The sequence below is a fragment of the Schistocerca americana genome, chromosome 1, assembly GCF_021461395.2.
Source record: "Schistocerca americana isolate TAMUIC-IGC-003095 chromosome 1, iqSchAmer2.1, whole genome shotgun sequence".
In the NCBI taxonomy this organism is placed as follows: Eukaryota; Metazoa; Arthropoda; class Insecta; order Orthoptera; family Acrididae; genus Schistocerca; species Schistocerca americana.
This window is the reverse complement of record NC_060119.1, coordinates 687,550,513-687,573,457: the sequence shown is the minus strand read 5'-3', so window position 1 is coordinate 687,573,457 and position 22,945 is coordinate 687,550,513. Positions and strand designations below refer to the sequence as shown.

At 43.9% G+C, this 22,945-nt stretch overlaps 1 protein-coding gene across 1 annotated transcript in view; it reads left to right on the top strand.

Moving 5' to 3' along the window:
* The first annotated feature begins 8,641 nt into the window (after positions 1-8,641).
* Positions 8,642-22,945, top strand: part of LOC124544770 (gamma-1-syntrophin) — a 788,763-nt gene continuing 774,459 nt past the window's right edge. Inside the window, exon 1 of the mRNA XM_047123450.1 lies at positions 8,642-8,757. Coding sequence (XP_046979406.1) covers positions 8,719-8,757 — 39 coding nt within the window. The 5' untranslated portion in view covers positions 8,642-8,718. The remainder of the gene's footprint in view (positions 8,758-22,945) is intronic.

The following is a 22,945-nucleotide window of genomic DNA, read 5'->3' as shown; positions in this document are numbered from 1 at the left end:
GGTGATGCCCAGAGAGAAGCCTGCACACGTTCAAGCACACCTTGTGATTCCAATTCGTGTAATGTTCTTGCGACCTCATCACGCAATGCGTGGGGAACATTGCGCGCTCTGAAAAATTTCGGTTGCGCGTTAACTTTCAGTTCCAAATGTGCTTTATAGTTCTTAGCGCAACCTAGGCCCAGTGCAAAAATTTCTGCAAATTCTTCACATAGACGAGAAACACTGGCTGAAGGCACAGTCTGGTTCACTGATAGGACCTGATTTACTATAGACAAGTTACACATCTGAAATAAATCTAAACTAAACAAGTTCACTGCAGAAGAAGAATGAAGTATGTAAAATGACACAAGTTTTGTTTGTCCCTTGTATGTTGCAAGATGGCTGCACTGTCCTAACACAGGGATAGCTTGTCCGGAATAACTATTTGACTTAGCATTTGTGGCACGCAACCGAGGTGTGCCCAGTTGTTTGTACATGTCTTTATTGATCAGTGAAACTGCAGCTCCGGTATCGAGCTGGAATGGGATCACGTTGCCATTAATGACCTAATCTACAAAAAGTTTATTGTCCTGCTGATGACAAGAGCGACTGTCTCATGCAACGTGAACTGACACTGGTACAGAAGCACTTGCGACTTGACGTGATTTCCGTCGATGTCGACGCACACTATTTGTGGAACAAACACAGTCACTGTTAGAGAGAGTGGCACTGGGCGGAGTGGAATTAACTACATGAATTTCCATGGGCGAAGGTTCACGAGCCTGAGTATTTTTGGTTCGATTCCGATTCTGGCGTGAAGCAAATGGGCCTGGAATGGTTGTGAGTATCCGATCTGAGCTTTTTCTGGCAAACGCTCTGAACATGTCCTTTTTTATTACAGAAAAAGCAAATAGCTTGGCGTGACGGGCAATTCTCATGCGAATGTCTAGTAGCACACCGCGGGCATGATTTTAGCACTGCATTTGCTTGCTTGCGCGGCACACGTAGCGGAGAGCTTGGCGGCAGCTGCACGGACGGGCGCGAGGGCTGTTTACTGTTCCGTGCAGCGCGCCTGGCGGGCCGATTAACGTGACACACGGCTGGCGAAGTTTCAAAAGATTCCTGAGCAAAGTCAAGTGTGTCTTGCCGATCCAATATGTCCATCACTTGTTGAAGGGAGGGATTGGCTAGTTTCAAAATCTGTTCCCGTATACGAACATCAGAAACGTTCTGTGCAATTGCATCACGCACCATAATATCTGAATAAGGGAGTCCACATTCACACTCAAAAGCACAATGCCTAGTAAGGCCTTGCAAGGTTGCAACCTACTCCCGATTAGTTTGACCGGCGGGACGTTTTGTACGAAAGAACGTATATCTTTTTGCAACGATATTGACTGATTCTTTGAAATAGGCATCTAATGCAGACAAAATTTCGTCGTAGGACAGATTTGCTACGTCGCGTCGGGGAAACAATGTCAATATCACACGGTAGGTGGACATTCCTACACAAGAAAGCAAAAAAGCCTGCCGCTCAATACCTTGAATTCTTAATCGGCGAGATGGAATCCAAATTGGCGTGACCACTCCGTCCAGCTTTCCAGTGCCGCATCAAAAGGACGAAAAGGCGGTGCAACAGCATGTTGTGGCTGCGGTAGCGGTGGAGCTGCGGCTGCCACATCGTTCTGCATTGCACGTTGACCCTGGACAAGCTGTCCAAGGGCATCCAATAAGGATTGCGTCGGCTGATTCTGCAAGCGATAACATTCGGACAGTACAACTGGAGATTGCGGCGAAGCCATGACACAAGTAATTTAAGCAAGTATAAAGAAGAAGACCGGTTTTACATTCGTCGCCATGTGATGTGTTGGCAGAAGAGCCAACACCGTGTCGCTAGAGGAGCCCGAAATGCACGTGTTTAAGCTCACGCAGACTGGCGTGAGGTCTGGAACAAGGTAAAGTAGTTGAGTCTAGTAAGAAAAGAACTTAGTTGCTGGAATACTTAACTTTAATCCATAATTGGAGAACATTGCTCTTGATGATACATAATTACAATCTCAATATAAACTGGTAATGGCGCCTTGCTAGGTCGTAGCAAATGACGTAGCTGAAGGCTATGCTAACTATCGTCTCGGCCATGAGAGCGTAGTTTGTCAGTATAGCATCGCTAGCAAAGTAGTCTGTACAACTAGGGCGAGTGCTAGGACGTCTCTCTAGACCTGCCGTGTGGCGGCGCTCGGTCTGCAATCACTGACAGTGGCGACACGCGGGTCCGACGTATAGTAACGGACCGCGGCCGATTTAAAGGCTACCACCTAGCAAGTGTGGTGTCTGGCGGTGACACCACATGTTCTATATGCGCCTACTGACCGTAGGAGCATATTTCGCTGTACTCTTCTTATGGCCACGGCAGGAATGACCCTCGTGAGCCTGTGTGCCCAGACCGCTCACCCGTAGCCTACTATGGATGTGAGGATGCTGTTATGGTAAAATTTGATTAGATCAGATTGGAGATGGAATCTTTTGTGTCCTATTCCGATTAAGTTGTTTAGTACTGTTAGTGATCTCTGTGTTACTGTGTCAATGTGTGATGCATAGGTCCACCTCTCGTCGACGATGACACCAAGATACTGGGATTCTCGGCGCCTGAGGACTGGTAGGCCATCTATTCTGACTGTAGGATTTCTTATAAGTTGACCTTTGAGCAACAGGTAGGTTGACTTGTTAGGTGCGATGGTCATTTTTGTTTTATGACACCATGTGGTTAATATTGTAATGGCTCTTTCTACTTTCGGTTCCAAATCTTCGCGGCTGCGGCCGCCGACCAGCAGGAGGAGGTCGTCTGCGTAGGCTATGACCTCTAGCACATCTTCACTGCTCTAGTTCTTCTAAGAGTGTTTCCATGTTTATGTCCCAAAAAAGTGGACCCAGGACCGATCCCTGGGGACACCCCTTGGTGATTTTCTTGCTGACTTTGCCGCTGGGAGCCGATAGCCAGACCTCCCTTTCTTCACAATAGCTCCTGAGACAGCCATACAGTGGCCCTGGGCATTCCTTCTCCCGCAAGCAGGAGAAGAGCGAAGGCCACCACAGGTTGTCAAAGGCGCCACTGATGTCCACCATGATGCCGACTATGTACATGTGCGGGGCAGAGTCACAGACATCCGCAGCCAGGGCGATTGTGTCAGACGCCGACCGTCCTGTCCGAAAACCGAATTGTCTGTCACTCATCCCGCACAGGACTCGGTGTGCAGCCAGCCTGTCTGCCAGCAACCTCTCAAAAAGCTTGCCCAACAAGTCCAGTAGACATATAGGTCTGTATGACTTGGCTTCTTTGGGGTCTTTGTCGGGGCCTTTTTTGATTATAACTACATTCGCCTTCTTCCATATTGAGGGGAATGTCTGAAGCCGTAAACACTCATTGTACAGCTGAGTGAGAGGGGGGCGAGGTATTGTATCACTTCCGCAGTAATGCCGTCTGGGCCAGGAGCTTTGCCTTTTTTAAGAGCTTTTATTTGGGAGCTTACCTCTTCTTCGGAGAAGGGGTAAACCACTCGGTTGTTTTCGTAGACCCGTTGGCTCTCTCTTCTTATTCTCTGTTGTTCATCAGAGTCATCCTCCTCTCTGTCGTCTGGTAGCAGGGCACGGAGTAGGAGCCCCGCAGTTTCCTGCCAGGTCTCCGTCATCCGGTCCCCGTCCCTGGTGGTAGATAGCACCATATGTGGTTTGGTTTTTTCCCGTACTATTTTGTAAGGTAATCCCCAGGGGTCTGTAGCCAATTGGCTTTGTACATACTTCTCCCAGCTCCTCATCCTGACAACCTTGAGTTCCTGTTGGAACTGGTCTCTGGCTTCTCTGTATACCTACAGCCAGCGCTGCTTCTCGTGCCAGACGGCGCACCACTGGTAATACTTCCTCGCCCTCCTTGCTGCCTGGCGCTTTTGCCCCAGTTCGGCTGACCATGGTGAGGGGGAGGCCGCGACGGCCCTCCTCCTGGTTGGTACAGCTGCCTTCACTGCCCTGGTTATCGCACTTGTAAGATCTCTGGCATACTCTTCTACGTTGACATCACCCTCCAGCAGTGCAGGAATGTCACACTCCCTCGCCAGGCGGTCCCAGTCGGTTTTATTGTAGTTTAGCTGCGTTTCCCACCCCATGTCCCAGTGACACTCGCTGTCTCCAATGGTGAATGTTATTACGTTATGGTCACTAGTGGTGATTTGGTCCCAAACTGTCCAGTGCGATATTTTTGTTGTGAGGTTTGGCGTTACCAGCGTAACGTCAATGTATGTGCCCTGTCCTCCCCCACCGGTGTAGGTGGGAGAGTTTCCCTGTTTGTTAGCGACCATTAATTGTTGTGACATGATTGTGTCGACAGCTTTTTCTCCTCGGTCGTCCTGAGTGCCACTGAACCACAGGGGGGATTTTGCATTGATGTCTGCAGTCACGAGACTTTTCCCGGCCGCAGCGATATAGGAGATTTGATGTTTCACCGGATTCCTGATATTTACGATACACGCGTCAAATGGTCTACGGGAAAATCTCCACATCATCGCTACCTCGGAGACGTGTCCCACGGCTCATGCGCCGACTGTAACACCACGTTCAAATTCACTTAAATCTTGATAACCTGCCATTGTAGCAGCAGTAACCGATCTATCAACTGCGCCAAATACTTGTTGTCTTACACACATCAAAAATGTTTTGCTTCACCTCGGTTCCGAGAGTTCCGGAACCTGTACAGAGAAATGGAATAGAGATCAACATAAACATCATTTCCGCCCTTTCTATTGCTCATGACAACCACACATTGCATATACCGGTACCTCTAATACGCAGCAGCACGTCCTCTTGCATTGATGCGTGGCTGTATTCGTCGAGGCATACTATCCGCAAGTTCATCATGGCACTGTTGCTCCAGATTCTCCCATTCCTCAACGGCGATTCAGTGTAGATCCGTTAGAGTGGTTGATGGGTCACGTCTTCCATAAACAGCCTTTTTCAATCTATCCCAGGCATGTTCTATAGGGTTCATGTCTGGAGAACATGCTGGCCACTCTAGTCGAGCGATGTCTTTATCCTGAAGGAACTCATTCACAAAATGTGCACGATGGGGGCCCGAATTGTAGTCCATGAAGACGATTGCCTCGCCAATATGCTGCCGATATGGTTGTACCATCGGTCGGAAGATGGCATTCACGTATCGTTCAGGCATTACGGCGTCTTCCATGACCACCAGCTACGTACGTCGGCCCCCATAATGCCACCCCAAAACAGCAAGGAACCTCCACCTTGCTGCATTCGCTGGACAGTGTGTCTAAGGCATTCAGCCTTATCGGATTGCCTCCAAACACGTCTCCGACGATGGTCTGGTTGAAGGCATATGCGACACTCATTGGTGAAGAGAACTTGACGCCAATCCTGAGCGGTCCATTCGGCATTTTGTTGGGCTCATTATACCGTGCTGCATGATATCGTGAATGCAAAGATGGACCTCTCCATGGACGTCGGGAATGAAGTTGTGCATCATACAGCGTATTGCGTACAATTTGAGCCGTAACACGACGTCCCGTGGCTGTACTAAAAGCATTATTCAACATGGTGGCGTTGCTCTCAGGGCTCCTCCGAGCCATAAGCCGTAGATAGTGGTCATCCACTACAGAAATAGCCCTTGGGCGACCTGAGCGAGGCATGTCATCGACAGTTCCTGTCTTTCTGTATGTCCTCCATGTCCGAACAAACTTGCTTTGGTTCACTCCGAGACGCCTGGACACTTGCCTCGTTGAGAACCCTTCCTGGCACAAAGATACACTGCGGACGCGATGAAACCGCGATAATGACCATCTAGGCATGGTTGAACTACAGACAACACGAGCCGTTTGCCTCCTTTCTGGTTGAATGAGTGGAACTGATCGGCTGTCGGACCCCTTCCGTCTAATAGGTGCTGATCATGCATGGTTGTTTACATCTTTGGGCGGGGTTAGTGACATCTCTGAACAGTCAAAGGGACTGTGTCTGCGATACAATATCCACTGTCAACGACTATCTTCAAGAGTTCTGGGAACCGGAGTGATGCAAAACTCTTTTTGATGTGTGTACATAGGCGTTGCCGACCGCAGCACCGTATTCTACCTGTTTACATATCCCAGTATTTGACTATGCTGCCTGTACCAGTGTATTTGGCTCTTCAGTGGAGTATAACAACTCAGAGATTACGACGTGCACTTCCAACTATTGGGATAGCGTTGTTAGGAAAAGAGGTGAGAATAAGGTAACCAGCGACCTTATAAATAGATATGGAGCTTTCTGCTAAAATTCTCTCGAAATACTGCACTGTCCCCGATCAAATCGGTGTTAATGTTACTTGTTCACCAGTTGGTAGTCCGCCCCGGTAGCTGAGTGGTCAGTGCGACAGAATGTCAGTCCTAAGGGCCCGTGTTCGATTCCCGGCTGGGTCGGAGATTTTCTCCACTCAGGAACTGGATGTTGTGTTGTCCTAATCATCATCATTTCATCCCCATCGACGCGCAAGTCGCCGAAGTGGCGTCAAATCGAAAGACTTGCACCCGGCGAACGGTCTAACCGACGAAAGGCCCTCGCCACACGAGTGCCTTTCTGCATACGCCGCAGTAGCTGAGAAACACGGTGTTGCTCAGCTAACTAGCAGTGTGCGTGACTTCGTACACGTGGAATTTATTTTCGACTTATAAGGTTTCTTTGTATACAAAGTTTGAAGTAATATGTTTGAGATCATGAGTGAAGGGCTTCTTTGCTTAACTAACTCGGGAGAGAGCCACGTTCAGCTGGCTATGCAAAAAAGCAATTGACACCAAGGTCCACACCTCCAATTCGCAGAGGCTGGCCTTGTGCTTTGATGATAGAAAATGAGCTCTCCAGAAGTTGTACACGTTTAAAGCGATATGGTTAATTTATTAGAAATAAGCAGTATTCGGTGTATAAAAATTCGCTCTCCTGCGCCACTTCCCACCGAAATTTCCGCTTTTATGATCTTACGTTGGAGTGAAGTAACTTTAAGCCTCTATTCAGTGAAGGGTTCTGAGGAAAGAGAGAATGCATGACGTTCTCGAGCACAATTACGTCGCCCTCACTTTCAAGAAAAGAGTTCCCAAAAAGCGGGTTAAAGCCTGACCTTCTCGAGTCACAGCAAGCCTCCTCTCGAGAACTTTATTGGATTCTTGAGACCGCATAGTTCTGGTGTATTCAGAAACATTCGATCATTTTCTAGGAATTTTGATTCTTAGACATAATGAAATGGAAATATAATGATTAGGTGCCCAAATCACAAAGCTAACTTAAAAAAATCGTTTTTCGTAGTAAAGAATGGCTTTCAGTTTTTGATACACAAAGTGAAATCAGTAACTCCGTATATGATAGCCAAGTACATTCAATGATAGTTGTATTCTTAAAGAAAAGTCTGTGGCGCTAATTTCTGTAACTGTTGTAAACTTCCGAAGGTACCTTTGTTTCTAGAAAACTAACAGCGCCATCTATTGGTTCTTGGTGTCGTACGCCACGATAATTAAACATCCGAACTACTCAGCCGAGCGAAAGGTTTTACATAAAACTTTAAACTACGATATCTTTTTCATTGCATTCCGATTTTGATGAAATAAATCCTGTATGCTTCCGCAAGCTGCACTTGTCAAAACCCCATGAAAATTCGACTGGTAATTTTGAAGATTAATGTGTTCAAACAGGCAACCACGACCGTTTTACACAAAATTTTAAATCACGATTAAGTTCTTCTTTTTTCTGTTTTTATCGTGATTCGATTTTTACGAAGGGTAGCCAATAGCCTATACGTTGCCTGAAGTTATGCTAAAGTTACCTGTGAAAATTCGTCCAGTAATTTTGGAGATAAGCATAGTTAAAAGAAAAAACAAACACGGCCGGTTTTTCAGTTTTGTTATCAATACAGAAGGTAGTGGTTGGAAGTCGGAGTGGATTCACCTACCGAGGATTAAAATTTCCTTTGACAGTGCTGTCTCGTACCATTTGTGCCTTGGAAATGACGGGATCTGCAACTGTCTAAAAATTGGAGGCTGTCGAAGACGTCACCCAGCTGCCTTCCTATTAGGTTGTGTGAATAAACGACTGTTCTCTCCCAGTCACCCTACTGTCCACGTGTTGATCCACGTGAAGTTTTCTGGATTCCAAAATTAAAAGCAGTGATGAAAGGATGCCGATTAGATATCAGTGAGAAGATACTCTGGTCACTAGCATTGAAAGATACTCTTAAAGAAGCTTTCAGGACAGCATAGCGAAGAGGGGACATCATATGGTCAGGTGGCAAGATAAGAGTAGGGAAGTACTTTGAAAAAGACAAGGACTGAACATCTGTAAGTTGAACAATCGTCGTATTCAGACGGTCTAATTTCGAGTGGAATGAAGTCCTCTAGTCGGATAATCCACTCAGTTCACATTTATTAGCACGGCAGAGCGATAAGTTTGTGAACATGTCTCCGCGCGGCCAGCTAACGCCGTAGTGACAGCCAGCGGCCGATGTTAGCCAGCCATCGTGCGCAGGGTCGAGAGGTCGTGCGCGGGTAGCGATAGTATCGACGCGGGCGCGACTATCGAGGCGGCGCGAGGCGCTGGGCGGCGCGGCTGTTGAGCGCAGACAGTGTGCGTGTGACGCGCGGCGCCGGCGGACGTGGTGGTGCCCACTGCTGGGAGTGCGTGCATCGCAGAGCAGCTAGGCGCAGCCCGGCCACCGCCATGGTGCACACCCGGAACAGGCTGCCGCCCACCAGATACGTGAGTACCGCACCCCCTCTGCCGCTTCCATCCCTCTTTAGTGACAGCAGTACAACAACGTGGGTCGAGTGACGCCTACCTGCAGCTGGCGTCCTAAGGAGAAAAGACTTTAAATGCGATTTAGGTGTAGAGCGGCAGACTGTTAATCGCAAAGTCTCCTTATTTCGGTAGTGAAATGTAAGCGCGTCGTGACACTGCCTTGTTCTTGTCATCAAACAAGTTCAACATTTGTAGAATACCTATAAACTGTGCAAACACAGTGTTGTTATTGCCATATTGTTGCGCGTGAGAAAGGAGTTGGGAGCGAGCTTAGGCGGACATGCCAGTATCTCTGATACACCAGTTGTCGTGCGACCTTCCATCTGTTCATGAAAACTGGAATTTACTTGAGTGAAAAGGTGTCTAATGTATGAAGAAATACCTCAGAGCCAAGATAGCATTTAAATATTTAGTTTGAATTGAAGACCGGTTTCAAGAGTACTTTGCTGTCAACTACGGATCACATCTTCCATAATTATTATTTGAAAGACGAGATCCGAAGGTGACAGCAAAGTTCTGTAAAAATCGGTCGTCATTTCAAGACAAATATTTAGAAACGATCTTGAATCTGAAACGATTCTTCAAATACTGCAGTTTGCAGGTACCCTCCTAATCAGAGTGTCTGTAATATATACTGAATGCTGTTTAAATGAAATCGGTCGTCATTTCAAGACAAATATTTAGAAACGATCTTGAATCTGAAACGATTCTTCAAATACTGCAGTTTGCAGGTACCCTCCTAATCTCTCTCTCTCTCTCTCTCTCTCTCTCTCTCTCTCTCTCTCTCTCTCTCTCTCTCTCACACACACACACACACACACACACACACACACACACACACAGGGGTGATGCTGAAGGAATTAGATTAGGAAATGAGAGGGTTGGGTTGTTTCGGGGAGAAGACCAGACAGCGAGGTCATCGGTCTCATCGGATTAGGGAAGGAAGTCGGCCGTGCCCTTTCAATGGAACCATCCCAGCATTTGCCTAGAGCGATTTAGGGAAATCACGGAAAACCTAAATCAGAATGGCCGGACGCGGGATTGAACCGTCGTCCTCCCGAATGCGCTCACACACGCACGCACACACACACACACACACACACACTTTTCTGTCTCACGTAAGTACCCAAGCTGTCACTCAGATATCACATCACATTACCCATGTGTTGGGTCAGCTGCAATGTGCGACGATGTTTGAATGCCATTTGTATATTTTCTCACTTTTATTTCAGTCCAATCGCCACGGTGGCGCATATGTTAAAACACAGCACGTCATGTTTATAATTTGCTGCTCTGAAGCTTTCCGTACTGCGGTGGGAGCATGCGCTACTAGAGAGCAACAGCGATCATCTCCAATGAAAATTGTGCAGTACTGTACGAATAAGAGCTACATTTTCGGACTGCATTTTTATGACCAAATCACACATCGCATGAAACCTACTGATAGAAAAACTTTCTTGTGATCTACGTCGTTCTAGCCTTATATGTTCTTTATTTTACCTTTAGTCTGGTATGTAGAAACTGAGAATGCTGATTATGGTCTAACAAAGATCCTGACTTATAAAAATAACATGAAAATCAGAGAAACGTTCTCCGCTGTGAGGAGGTAGAACTTTAATGGTGAAGCTAATGCATGTGCAGAACATTGAGTTTCACATCAAGACTGAAACATAGTATGGTGGAAATTAACTGGAAATATAAGGGTGACATTTGCAAATGAATTTTTTTCATGTGCTTTATTTTTTAGGTTTAGTGCTTCCGCTCGCGGAAACACACATTCGTCGGTGACAGCATGTAATTGGCGGTCACCAGTTGCCTCGGCTTTTCCATTCTCGACAGGAAATAATCACAAGTTGGGTCTGCGCTAGCACGCAGACAGAGAATTGCGTTCGAGAACGATTAGTACTGGCGGCACAAACTCTGCCGCCCGTTGGGAACGGCAGCGTAATGCGTGGCGCGCAATTCGATTGTCCGGAGGGTCCGCACGCGGCTAGCGAGAGCGGAGCCCATGCCAGCCTTCTCCCCACACGACACCACGCGAGCCGGGATACAGGCACACCTGCGGCTGAGCTGACTGCGGACTGTGCTCTACTGAAAGCTCATTACCTGTGATAAGCAATTACTGTCTGTACTCGAATGTTCGGGATCGACGTAGCACACATATGGCGAGCAAAATACCGCCCGAAGTTGCACTGCAAACAGATGAGCCTATTTTGTTCATTACAAACGTAAGACTGAAGACTGCATTTGATAGTATACGTCGCTGATTGAATATTTTTTGTACAATCCAGTGATAAGTAGGAAGCACTAGAGGAAAAACTATGTGTAGTACTGCGCAACGTTTAGCTGCAAGAAATGTTGCTATTGACATACTGCAAGCGCGGAACAAATTATCTCGGTGTCGGCATGATATCTTACCATAACACGGTATCAGTAATCTGCAAACTTTGCAGAACGTCACGACTTAACCCCAAGTGCTGCTTATAAAAAGAGCTACTTATGAAATTTGATTATCGAAAAAGTAGTTTCGGTCCACGGACCATCATCAGGTTTATAAAACATGATATTAGAAGATATAAATTCAGAAGCGTCATAATAAAATCCATTAATTCGTCACTGTTGTACCGTAGTGACATAAATTACATCGTCAATCAAAAAATGTGCCAGTCAGCAGTCAGCATTGATTTAGCATGAATGAGTCTACTGCCTGACTCATTTTTTGATTGACGAAGTAATTCATATCACTACGTTACAACAGTGACAAATACACGTAATCAATTATGATACCATTGATTTATATCGCGTAGTACGATGTAAATGCTTTTATAAATCTGATGATGGTCCGTGGACCGAAACTGGTTGATCAATGAAAAACTGTTATGAACGTGTCGTGGCGCTAAATCATGACATTTCAATGAAATGAACACCCTTAGCTGCTTACAGGCGTTGACATACGTCAACGGGGACAGATGAAAATGTGTGCCCCGACCGGAACTCAAACCCGGGATCTCCTGCTTACATGGCAGACGCTCTATCCATCTGAGCCACCGAGGACACAGAGGATAGCGCGACTGCAGGCATTTATCTCTGGCACGCCTCCTGCGAAACCCACATTCTCGACGTATTGTCCCACTCTACATTCGTAGTGCCCCCGCCCATTATACTCATTACTCGCGGCGCGTTGCCGATTCCCGTAAGAGATCGGGCACTGTTTGTGCATTCGCACAGAAGAGCCTTAACTATATATGTACTAAGATGGTATCTGTTCTATAAATCATGACATTCTTCAAATGTTTACGAGTTGCGGGGCAAATCCTCCTGGAAATACATCTGCAACCTGTTATTTTTATGTTTGGCAATTACACCATATTCTCCTGATAACTCTACGTTCTCGCCCTTTGCTCATGTTCCGATTCTTCATAACCGCTTCAATCATATTACAGTGAATATCCGACTTTTCTGATCATCAGTTCCCAAAACTTTTAGCTCATTAAAACAGTGGAAACAATGCTTTTAATATTCAAACGCTCACCAGACGAACGGTATAACGTTACTCAAGTATCTTTACAATTATGTGGAAGGAACCTGTTCCAGGTTATTCACTTGTCAACTTCTCGTAGCTGGCGTTTTTGTAAATAACGTAATGGTAGCCTTTTGACTGTAAAATTATTTATTTGTAGAGCCCTCTATTCCAATTTCGGCAGTGTAGCTTTATAGCTCGTTTCGCTGCCGTCGATGTCGTTTCCATTTTAACATCGATATGATGGCCATTCTTCGTTTATCAAATTTTATGCACTCTGTTGTTTTCAGTTACTTGATATTCGTTCACTGGTACTGCAGCAAGACCTTTTATGTCTGCAATACCACTGAACGAAGGTAATACTGCTGACAAAAACCAAGTGTATAAAATTTAATAATGTAGAGCCAATAACATAACTCCTAACTGCGTCAACGCTTAAATCAAACTGACATCGAAAAGAGCTACAAGATATTCTCACTTGAAACTTCCTGGCAGATTAAAACTGTGTGCCCGACCGAGACTCGACCTCGGGACCTTCGCCTTTCGCGGGCAAGTGCTCTACCATCTGAGCTACCGAAGCACGACCCACGCCCGGTACTCAGAGCTTTACTCCTGCCAGTATCTCGTCTTCACTTGATGACGGGTACACGGCCAAAATTGTCATAGTGCATTGTACACATAAATAGTTTTACATTGAAAAGGCCACCATAAGGGCATTTACAAAATATTCACTTTCATTAATTTATTTCGCAGGGATTTTTTGAAAATCTAGTTTAGAAATCTTTCTCGGAAATCATGCGGGACCTTTACTCAGCCTTAGGTTCTGCAGTACACGACTGCCAACAGTTCTTTTAACGCATAGGAATGCCCATTTTTCAGTACTTTGAGGACAGAAAATTCATCTTTGTACGAGTAATATTTGCGGAAGATCAGACAAGGGTAAATTATTACACCATTTATTTTGACCAGGTGTGTTAATCAGAAGCGAGCAGCCGCAGGTATTCATTGCCCTGTAAGTAACATGTTAACGTTTGAAGCATCTCTCGGTACCACGAAGTGAAATGTGTTGGGAGTAGCATGTATTATGATACCTCTTCTTGAGAGTTCAGTACCTACCAATTGGTTCTCTCTTTAGGGGTTTTCCTCCAGTGTGAATGCAGTAAAGGCTTAATGTACGCTTTACACCGAATTTGTATCACTTAAGATAGTTTTTGAGCCATTTACGTCACTCACGAATCTTAACCTCTAATAAATTGTTTGTAATCGTTCGTTGTGGAATGACTTCAGCAGGTAAGTCACGTGACCTACGGCTGTTTATGTTCAGAAAGACAAAATAGTTAGGCCAAATTTTATTTTATTGTGCTATTCCTGCGGGTAGGAACTGAATTTCCTCTGCTACAGAATGAGGAAATAATGGACGAAAATCAATGAAAGCGAAGAAGCCACTAAGCAACACAAGATTAGTATTTAAAATTTAGATTCATCCATGTTCTGTGGAAGTTGTTGAAGTCAGTGAATGTATTACAAAATTAATAAAACATTTTTACTGCTTCAGGGACTTTTTATTGATATTTATTAGCAAGACGCGTTTCGGTATCATCAGGTACTTTTTCGCCAGCATGCTGGAATCATCAGATACGTTTCAGTTAAATATACGTTAATTTTAACTATAGATTCTTTTAGAGTTTGACGAGCTCTGTTTGTTGAGTGTGTCAGTGAGGGTATGTACGGGGATAAACTTTGGTACATAACCACACAGGCACGTCCAGCAAATAAACATCACTCTCCAAAAGAATCTGTAGTTTAAAAAAAAATAAAAATAAAAACCTGGCCAAGTGCGAGTAGGAATCGCACTGCTGGTTCCGTACAAACTTAATTATGTGTCTATACAGTTCATACATCCTGGGAACCGAGAATCTCAAAGATTTTTGCGTGTTAACGATATCGATACTGGCAAGATATTTGTCCCTGGAATTCCAAGGCAGTATCAAAATATCTACAGTAGTTTCTCAGACGTATCTTTCGATAGAAGTTAGTTAGAAGCTTGAAACCTTTACAGCGTCAAGGGACCATAGACCTTAGTATAAGACATAAATTTGAGCTTGGTACCTCTACCCGTTCCTCGAGCAAAAGAATTCATAACAGTCGGACAGGCAGACCGACGGACAGAGAGAAAGATGGACAACGAAGAGATCCTATAAGTGTCTCGATTTTACACGTTGAGGCATGGAACTCTGATTAATATACGCTTCAGCGTAAAGCAGCTGATGATGGGTGCATGCTGTCGAAACACGACGTGTTGATAAATTTTAGTAAAAAATGACTGAAGCAGTAAATTCATTTTATAAATTATTTAAAACAACGAATGAGTTTACAAGCGAATAAATTCGTTTATAATTCACTAAGAGGCGTATGTTTTTTAAAAAATATATATATATATATATATATATATATATATATATATATATATATATATATATATATATATATACTTCGTAGACTGATCGCCGCGCCCGATCCCGTGAATCAGGCATCTTATTAATTAGCAGCGAGGTATTAGGCACACTCCCGGCGGCTGGACGTTGTTCCCTGGTCCGTCGCTGCTTACTCCCCGAGAGTGCGTCATAACTCTCAAGTAATGGCTCTGAGTGCACGCCAATTATCGTTCGTCTCGTGGGAGTACACGCTGGCGCTACCACTTAGTTCCCTCTAGGGTTGCTCTCAAATTCTTCCTGGTTCAAATAAACGAAATTGCGTCCAGTCTACCGTAATGCTAGAGAGTCTGCACAAAAATTATTGTAACCTTTTGAATCTTCGAGTTTGTTTTCCCGCGTAAACACTGGAATTTTAGGCGCGCAAGAGGGAGGAGAGGGGTGTGGCGGGGTTGTACTCGCTGCGAACATTCTAGCCATATGATTAATCGCCAGGTCAGTAAGTACTTCATAACTGCAGACAGCGAAGAAGTGCTAAAATATTTATGTGGGCTTTCACGACCTAACGTTTCGTCTCACAATGCTGGAGTCATCATCAGAGGGTATAACGACTCAGAAAGCAGCCTCATAAAATCACACACCGACCGTTGCATGGATGTGTGTCAACAGTTCGGCACGCTGAACTTACTTGAGATTCTAACTGCTTTACGAGTCGTTAAAGGCTCTGATGATGTCTTCAACATTGAAAAACGAAACGTTAGGTCGAGAAGGCCCACAAAAATATTTTAGCATTCTGCCTAGTGCATTAGATAGAACCTGATAGAATATTTTATTTGTGTGAATCTGCCGTGTGGCTACATACAGTGTTCAGCGCTTCTGTTCTTGTATTAACTTAATGAAATAACACACAATATGCCGTTACAACATCTGTGGACGTAAATGTCATGTGGATTTCACACTGAAAAAATCTAAACGTTGTGCAAGATTTTGCATTTAACATCCAGTCATTACCTTTGTGCACACCACGAAGAAGAAGACGTGAGATAACAAAACTAAATATATTAACGTAAAAATAGTTAAGATACAGATATTACACTGGGCAGCAGTGCTAAAAGGTGGCATGTTTGATAAAGAACCCGTAGAAAGTTTTGAGTGTTAACGACGGAAGAGGGGTCTCGGAAGTTTGGTAAACGTGCTATTCATTGCTGATGTCAGCTGTACACATTAAGACTTTTCCAATACGCAGAACTTTATCCTTGGGGTCAGAAAATCCTAATGCTGCATAAAAACGAAACCAACTTCGGTGGATTTTATGCTTCAATATTGACAGCAATCGATTTTTTACGCCCTTGGTTGTTTGCTGGAACTGTCTATGTTCACACACAAGAAGTTGCTTGTATTGTTGTAAGATGACGACTTAGCTACAAGAACGAATGACTTGTTCATAGGAGACAGGTCGACAAATCGTATTAGCAGACATAGGAGATGTAAAAAGAAACCATACAGATTTTGGCCGAAATAGAATTAGCAACGGTGCGTCGGGAGTAAGATGTCAAAGATATTCGCACATTCATTACGGGGCCACATGAAAAGTGTGGCGTTCGCGACGGATGTTGGAAATGTTACTGAATTACAATGCAACCTACAACATTCATGTGCATTAGTTTTTAAACACAGGGCTGGATCTCTTCATATATTTTTATTTTTTACGCTATATTCCTTTCCTTATATTTCCTCTTCGAGTAATACAATTGCATTCACCGCCTAGATATGTAGTCTTGTGCTACGCAAATATCAACCTCTGTAAATTTTGGATACTACCTCAGAAGCTTACTGTCAAAATGTGGTGGAATGTACTATCCGCCATAAACAGAACAATCTGGTATTACTAATTCGTTAGACCTTGGACTAAATAAAGAATCTGTCACAAGTCGTCATTTCAAATTGGTTTCATATTACAGTTACGAATTTTCCGTGTAAATTGGAATAGCACTCTGCTGAAGTATTTTCGAAGTCAAAGCCGATATCTAAATATTAGATACAGCTTACCAGTGGAGAGGAAGATAATCTGTGATTTTTGTTACGACCGTCCCGGCACTGTTGCGCCCTGGGCCATGAATGTGTCGGAAATAATTGAAGCAAAAGACCGTCGCTGCCATTTCAAAAGGTGCTGCACACAGGCGATAAGACTCCACGGCTTCACATTTCCACGGCGTATCGTAGCAGAATTTCTCCGCAGTGTCTCAGTCTCATAGATTACGTTCCTTCACGTAAATTTCGTGGCGCTAGACGCTAAAGGTAATATCGCCACTGAGGCACATTAATATGACCACCTACCAAAAGCCTGAATAACCACCTTTCAGAGCGCGAACGTGCAGGAAATGAGTTTCTGGAAAGAGGAATGCTAAGGCGTACAGACGCCAGTGCCGTGGGCAGCTGCGGTAGGTTTCTCGGCTGAGGATCCGTGGCCCCGAAGGCCCGACTGAGGTACTCCCACAGATTCTTGATTAGGTTTAAATACGGGGAGTTTGGTGGCTGGGAGAGTACAATAGATCCATCCTGGTGCTCTTTTTCGAACCATGCACGTACACTGATAGCTGTATGACACGTTGCATTGTCCTGCTGGTAGATGCCATCGACTCAAAGTAAAACAAACTGCGTGAGGGTTTCACATGGTCTCCAAGGATAGATAGGCCTACATACTTGTGTTGATCCATTGTGCATCGAGCATGATGAGATCACTAAGGAATGCCACGGAAATTCCCCAGAGTACAACGATCCCTTCTTTAGCCTTGAGCCTTGCGACGATTGTTGCAGCGCCAGACACACCAACATCAGTCAGCCAGATGGAGTATAAAACGTAATTAATGTGAAAATTCCACTTGTCGTCACTCAGCAGAAATCCAGTAACGGTATTGACGTGCAAATTCCAGCCTTCGTCACCGTTGAACAGCAGTCAGCGTTGTGCAGGAACCAGGCGCTTGTTACGGAGGTCCATAAGCTGCAACGTCCGCTGAACGGTCATTGAGGAGTTACTGTTGGTAGCCTCTTGGTTCATCTGGGTGCTCGACAGTTGCATGCCAGTTCCTCGTACACATCTTCGTAAACGTCGTTCACCTCTGACATCTATGGACCGTGGTGCGCCACAGTTGTTTCGGCATGCGAACTTTTACAAACTTAGACGTTCTGGAAGTGCTTCCACTCTTGGCCCGAAATCTAATGATCATGCACTTTTGGATGTCAGTTAAATCGCTCCGTTTCCGCATTACCACAACGACTGCACTGTTTTCCGCGTCCTCCCCCTCCACCCCCCCCCCACCCTCCACCCCGCCCACTCCCCTCACCCCCCCCCCCCCTAACCACCGATTCGCTTTACATCACTTCTACTATTAGTGCTCCACCGTCTGTGAGTGGTTTTTGCACGTTGACGCCGAACATGAATGTGACTGCAGCTTGTGTTAGCAGACGTACCAGCCTTTAGGCTACTTGTACTTTCAGAGGCCCCCGATGAAACTATGCTATACACATATTGCATATAATAGATGGAAAAATATCAATGTACGTAAACACGTTTATCTCTCAGCACACGGAGCACTCAAGAAGAGCCATGAATTTCTCACATCCGTTAAGTAGGTATAATCTTAGCTATTTGCCAGAACAGATTAGCATTCAATGCTCATTCAAGTGAATTAACGCTACCCTCGCATGTTGTTCAGCTGATGTATTGACGAGATCGATAACAGTTGCTACGACGTTAGGTGATAAATGTTGCTAGCGTGACAGTCTAATCGATAGCCTCCTACCGTTCTCGACAAGTTTTCCTTTTCTTTCTTTTTTTCCCCTTTTCCTTTTTCGTTTCGTGTTGAATTCTTCCCAGTCGATACAATCGAGAAATGCTACGCTCAGAAACATATTCCACAGAACCAGACAACCAACGACGAGTAAGAGCCATCCCAAACCGGTATGTATAGTTTTATACCATATCTCTGGCAGGTTATTGTATTTAAGTTATGACCTTCAAAATTTTGCTGCAGGTACTTGTATCAAGGTTTATGTTTTCGACATGATGCTGTTCATTTTACTTTATTTAAAAATTCAGTATTCTAAAGTAGCTACCGCTTAATAAAGTTTAATTTCCTATCAAAGACTCGGTAATTTTAGACGGGGTGCTAGCAGGTATAGGACTGTGATGAGAACGGAATTAGGCAGTGTGCCTTTCTGAGGAACCACCCACCGGAACGTCTAAATTTGAATGGTCGGACGGACCTCTGTCCTAAGAGGCCCCTTATTCCTCTGTAGGTTCACTGCATGATGTCCAGATTTGCCGATGTGTGGATTCCAACCCAGGTCGGCTCTTAAAGAATGGCTGTAAATTTCACGCTAAGGTTTTTCTGTCTTCTTCTCTGGACTCTATATGTTTTCTAGCCACAAAGTTATTTAGAAGTGGGAAGAGGTGGCAAGTGCTAGAGCCTCGTGATGTTGAGATTTCATTCACTTCTTCATTTGGTTTTTAACACTTGAGAGTTATTCAGTGGTAATTGTTGCATATTTTGAAAGGTAATCAGTAAAGAGAGTCACTTTTGTATCGGAGTGAATACTACCCATAATTAAAGAAATGTGCTGTTGTCTATGACTGTTAATATTTATTTACTTCTGAAATCCAGTCTTGTAATTTCGGCTTTTAGTCTTTCTTAAGTGGAACACCGCAAAATCTTCGTGTTTCAGCAGGCGAAAATTTAAAAACACCAGGCGCATGTATGACATCATACTTGTCTATACGTCATCATTTAATCCGTCTTCATTGACATTTTTGGACTCTTTTGTGTAAATATCTAAGTACTTCACATTGTTGTCTTTCATAGTAACCGAAGCTGTTGTCCGAAATGTGAAAATATGCAGTAGTTTGATGTTATTTATGTAAGTGATGCAAGAAATGCCAATGGATATGAATCATGTGATGAAATATACAGGGTGAGTCACCTAACATTACCGCTGGATATATTTCGTAAACCACATCAAATACTGACGAATCGATTCCACAGACCGAACGTGAGGAGAGGGGCTAGTGTAATTGGTTAATACAAACCATAAAAAAATGCACGGAAGTATGTTTTTAACACAAACCTACGTTTTTTTAATGGAACCCCGTTAGTTTTGTTAGTACATCTGAACATATAAACAAATACGTAATCAGTGCCGTTTGTTGCATTGTAAAATGTTAATTACATCCGGAGATATTGTAACCTAAAGTTGACGCTTGAGTACCACTCCTCCGCTGTTCGATCGTGTGTATCGGAGAGCACCGAATTACGTAGGGATCCAAAGGGAACGGTGATGGACCTTAGGTACCTTTGGATCCCTACGTAATTCGGTGCTCTCCGATACACACGATCGAACAGCGGAGGAGTGGTACTCAAGCGTCAACTTTAGGTTACAATATCTCCGGATGTAATTAACATTTTACAATGCAACAAACGGCACTGATTACGTATTTGTTTATATGTTCAGATGTGATAACAAAACTAACGGGGCTCCATTTAAAAAAAACGTAGGTTTGTGTTAAAAAACATACATCCGTGCATTTTTTATGGTTTGTATTAACCAATTACACTAGCCCCTCTCCTCACGTTCGGTCTGTGGAATCGGTTCGTCAGTATTTGATGTGGTTTACGAAATATATCCAGCGGTAATGTTAGGTGACTCATCCTGTATACATACGTGATCTTATGCCGTTTTTGACAGATTGTAAGCCGCGCTCTAGTATAAACAGCATCCATAACTTGGAAGGAAGTATGGGATGGGGAAAAATTGTCACATTACCCATTTATAAAAACAGTTCATTTTGCAATCACTCTTTACTCACGTTTGTTTATGTAGTAATGTAATGAGAAATACGATACTGTTAATTACAATCATCGCCGATGCCACTGTTAACTGCCAGTATTTGTATCGTCACTGTCAGTATTTCCGCGACTTTTCTTCCGATGTACGTCACCCTTGCTACTTTATACTTCTCGAAGTCTTTGCTCATATTATGTGTGGGTACTGTACACCATAAAGAGAAAATCCACTCAGACATAAGGCTGACTGGTGGCTTTTTAGTCTTCCCAAATGGAATGAGCGCATGATCCCTTTCTAAAAGCTAAAGAATACTGTTTTCGGAAATAGTCTTCAAACGGCTTTGTTTATACCTCCAGGTGTAACAACAATGTCTATGTTCAAGCAGCAACATCGTTATTTACTTAAGATACGAGGTAACGTTTTGAAGGTATCCAACACTAGCATAGCTCTCTTACCATGTAGCACACATATTCATCATTAATTCTTTTGCCATCCAGCCTAAGGTAAATTTTCCTTGGGTATAGTTCTATGCTTCGGTAAACGCTGTCACGCTGTCATTACGGTAATTCTGTTTTTCGTTTTTGTTTTTGTTTCTCCTATTTGTAGTTCACTATCGCATTGCTCAACACGTTCAAAAAGACGGGCGTATCGTCAGCGTTGCGGATGTGGTGCAGAGAGTAACAATACTCCTACCGCATCTAGATAGCCTCTGCAGAATCAACCGGCAATCTCTATTCCAGTGAAGAACTTCTTCGAATAGAGGGGCCACTTCCATGCATAAACGCGTGACTGAACACAGCTGTCCATGGTATGCTTAAGGCCTTCGAATTTCTTAACGCCTTTAACTGGATTATTTGTCAAGAAACTGGTATCCACATTTCCTAGATCCTACCCTAACTTCAGGTTATTTCCCAGCTAAAGACCACTAATCATCGGTTTAATGACAACCATTCTAAGTTTTAGGGTCGATACACTACGATCAGTATTCTTAAAGTGTGAGCAACTGCAAATAGATTGTTTTTTTTTTCTTTTTTTTTTTTTGGTCATCAGTCTACTGACTGGTTTCTGGTTTGATGCGGCCCGCCACGAATTCCTTTCCTGTGCTAACCTCTTCATCTCAGAGTAGCACTTGCAACCTACGTCCTCAATTATTTGTTTGACGTATTCCAACCTCTGTCTTCCTCTACAGTTCTTGCCCTCTACAGCTCCCTCTAGCACCATGGAAGTCATTCCCTCATGTCTTAGCAGATGTCCTATCATCCTGTCCCTTCTCCTTATCAGTGTTTTCCACATATTCCTTTCCTCTCCGATTCTGTGTAGAACCTCCTCATTCCTTACCTTAACAGTCCACCCAATTTTCAACATTCGTCTTTAGCACCACGTCTCAAACGCTTCGATTCTCTTCTTTTCCGGTTTTCCCACAGTCCATGTTTCACTACCATACAATGCTGTACTCCAGACGTACATTCTCAGAAATTTCTTCCTCAAATTAAGACCGGTATTTGATATTAGTAGACTTCTCTTGGCCAGAACTGCCTTTTTTGCCATAGCGAGTCTGCTTTTGATGTACTCCTTGCTCCGTCCGTCATTGGTTATTTTACTGCCTAGGTAGCAGAATTCCTTAACTTCATTGACTTCGTGACCATCAATCCTGATGTTAAGTTTCTCGTTGTTCTCATTTCTTCTACTTCTCATTACCTTCGTCTTTCTCCGATTTACTCTCAAACCATACTGTGTACTCATTAGACTGTTCATTCCATTCAGCAGCTCATTTAATTCTTCTTCACTTTCACTCATGATAGCAATGTCATTAGCGAATCGTATCATTGATATCCTTTCACCTTGTATTTTAATTTCACTCCTGAACCTTTCTTTTATTTCCATCATTGCTTCCTCGATGTACAGATTGAAGAGTAGGGGCGAAAGGCTACAGCCTTGTCTTACACCCTTCTTAATACGAGCACTTCGTTCTTGATCGTCCACTCTTATTATTCCCTCTTGATTGTTGTACATATTGTATATGGCCAGTCTCTCCCTATAGCTTACCCCTACTTTTTTCAGAATCTCGAACAGCTTGCACCATTTTATATTGTCGAACGCTTTTTCCAGGTCGACAAATCCTATGAAAGTGTCCTGATTTTTCTTTAGCCTTGCTTCCATTATTAGCCGTAACGTCAGAATTGCCTATCTCGTCCCTTTACTTTTCCTAAAGCCAAACTGATCGTCACCTAGCGCATTCTCAATTTTCTTTTCCATTCTTCTGTATATTATTCTTGTAAGCAGCTTCGATGCATGAGCTGTTAAGCTGATTGTGCGATAATTCTCACACTTGTCAGCTCTTGCCGTCTTTGGAATT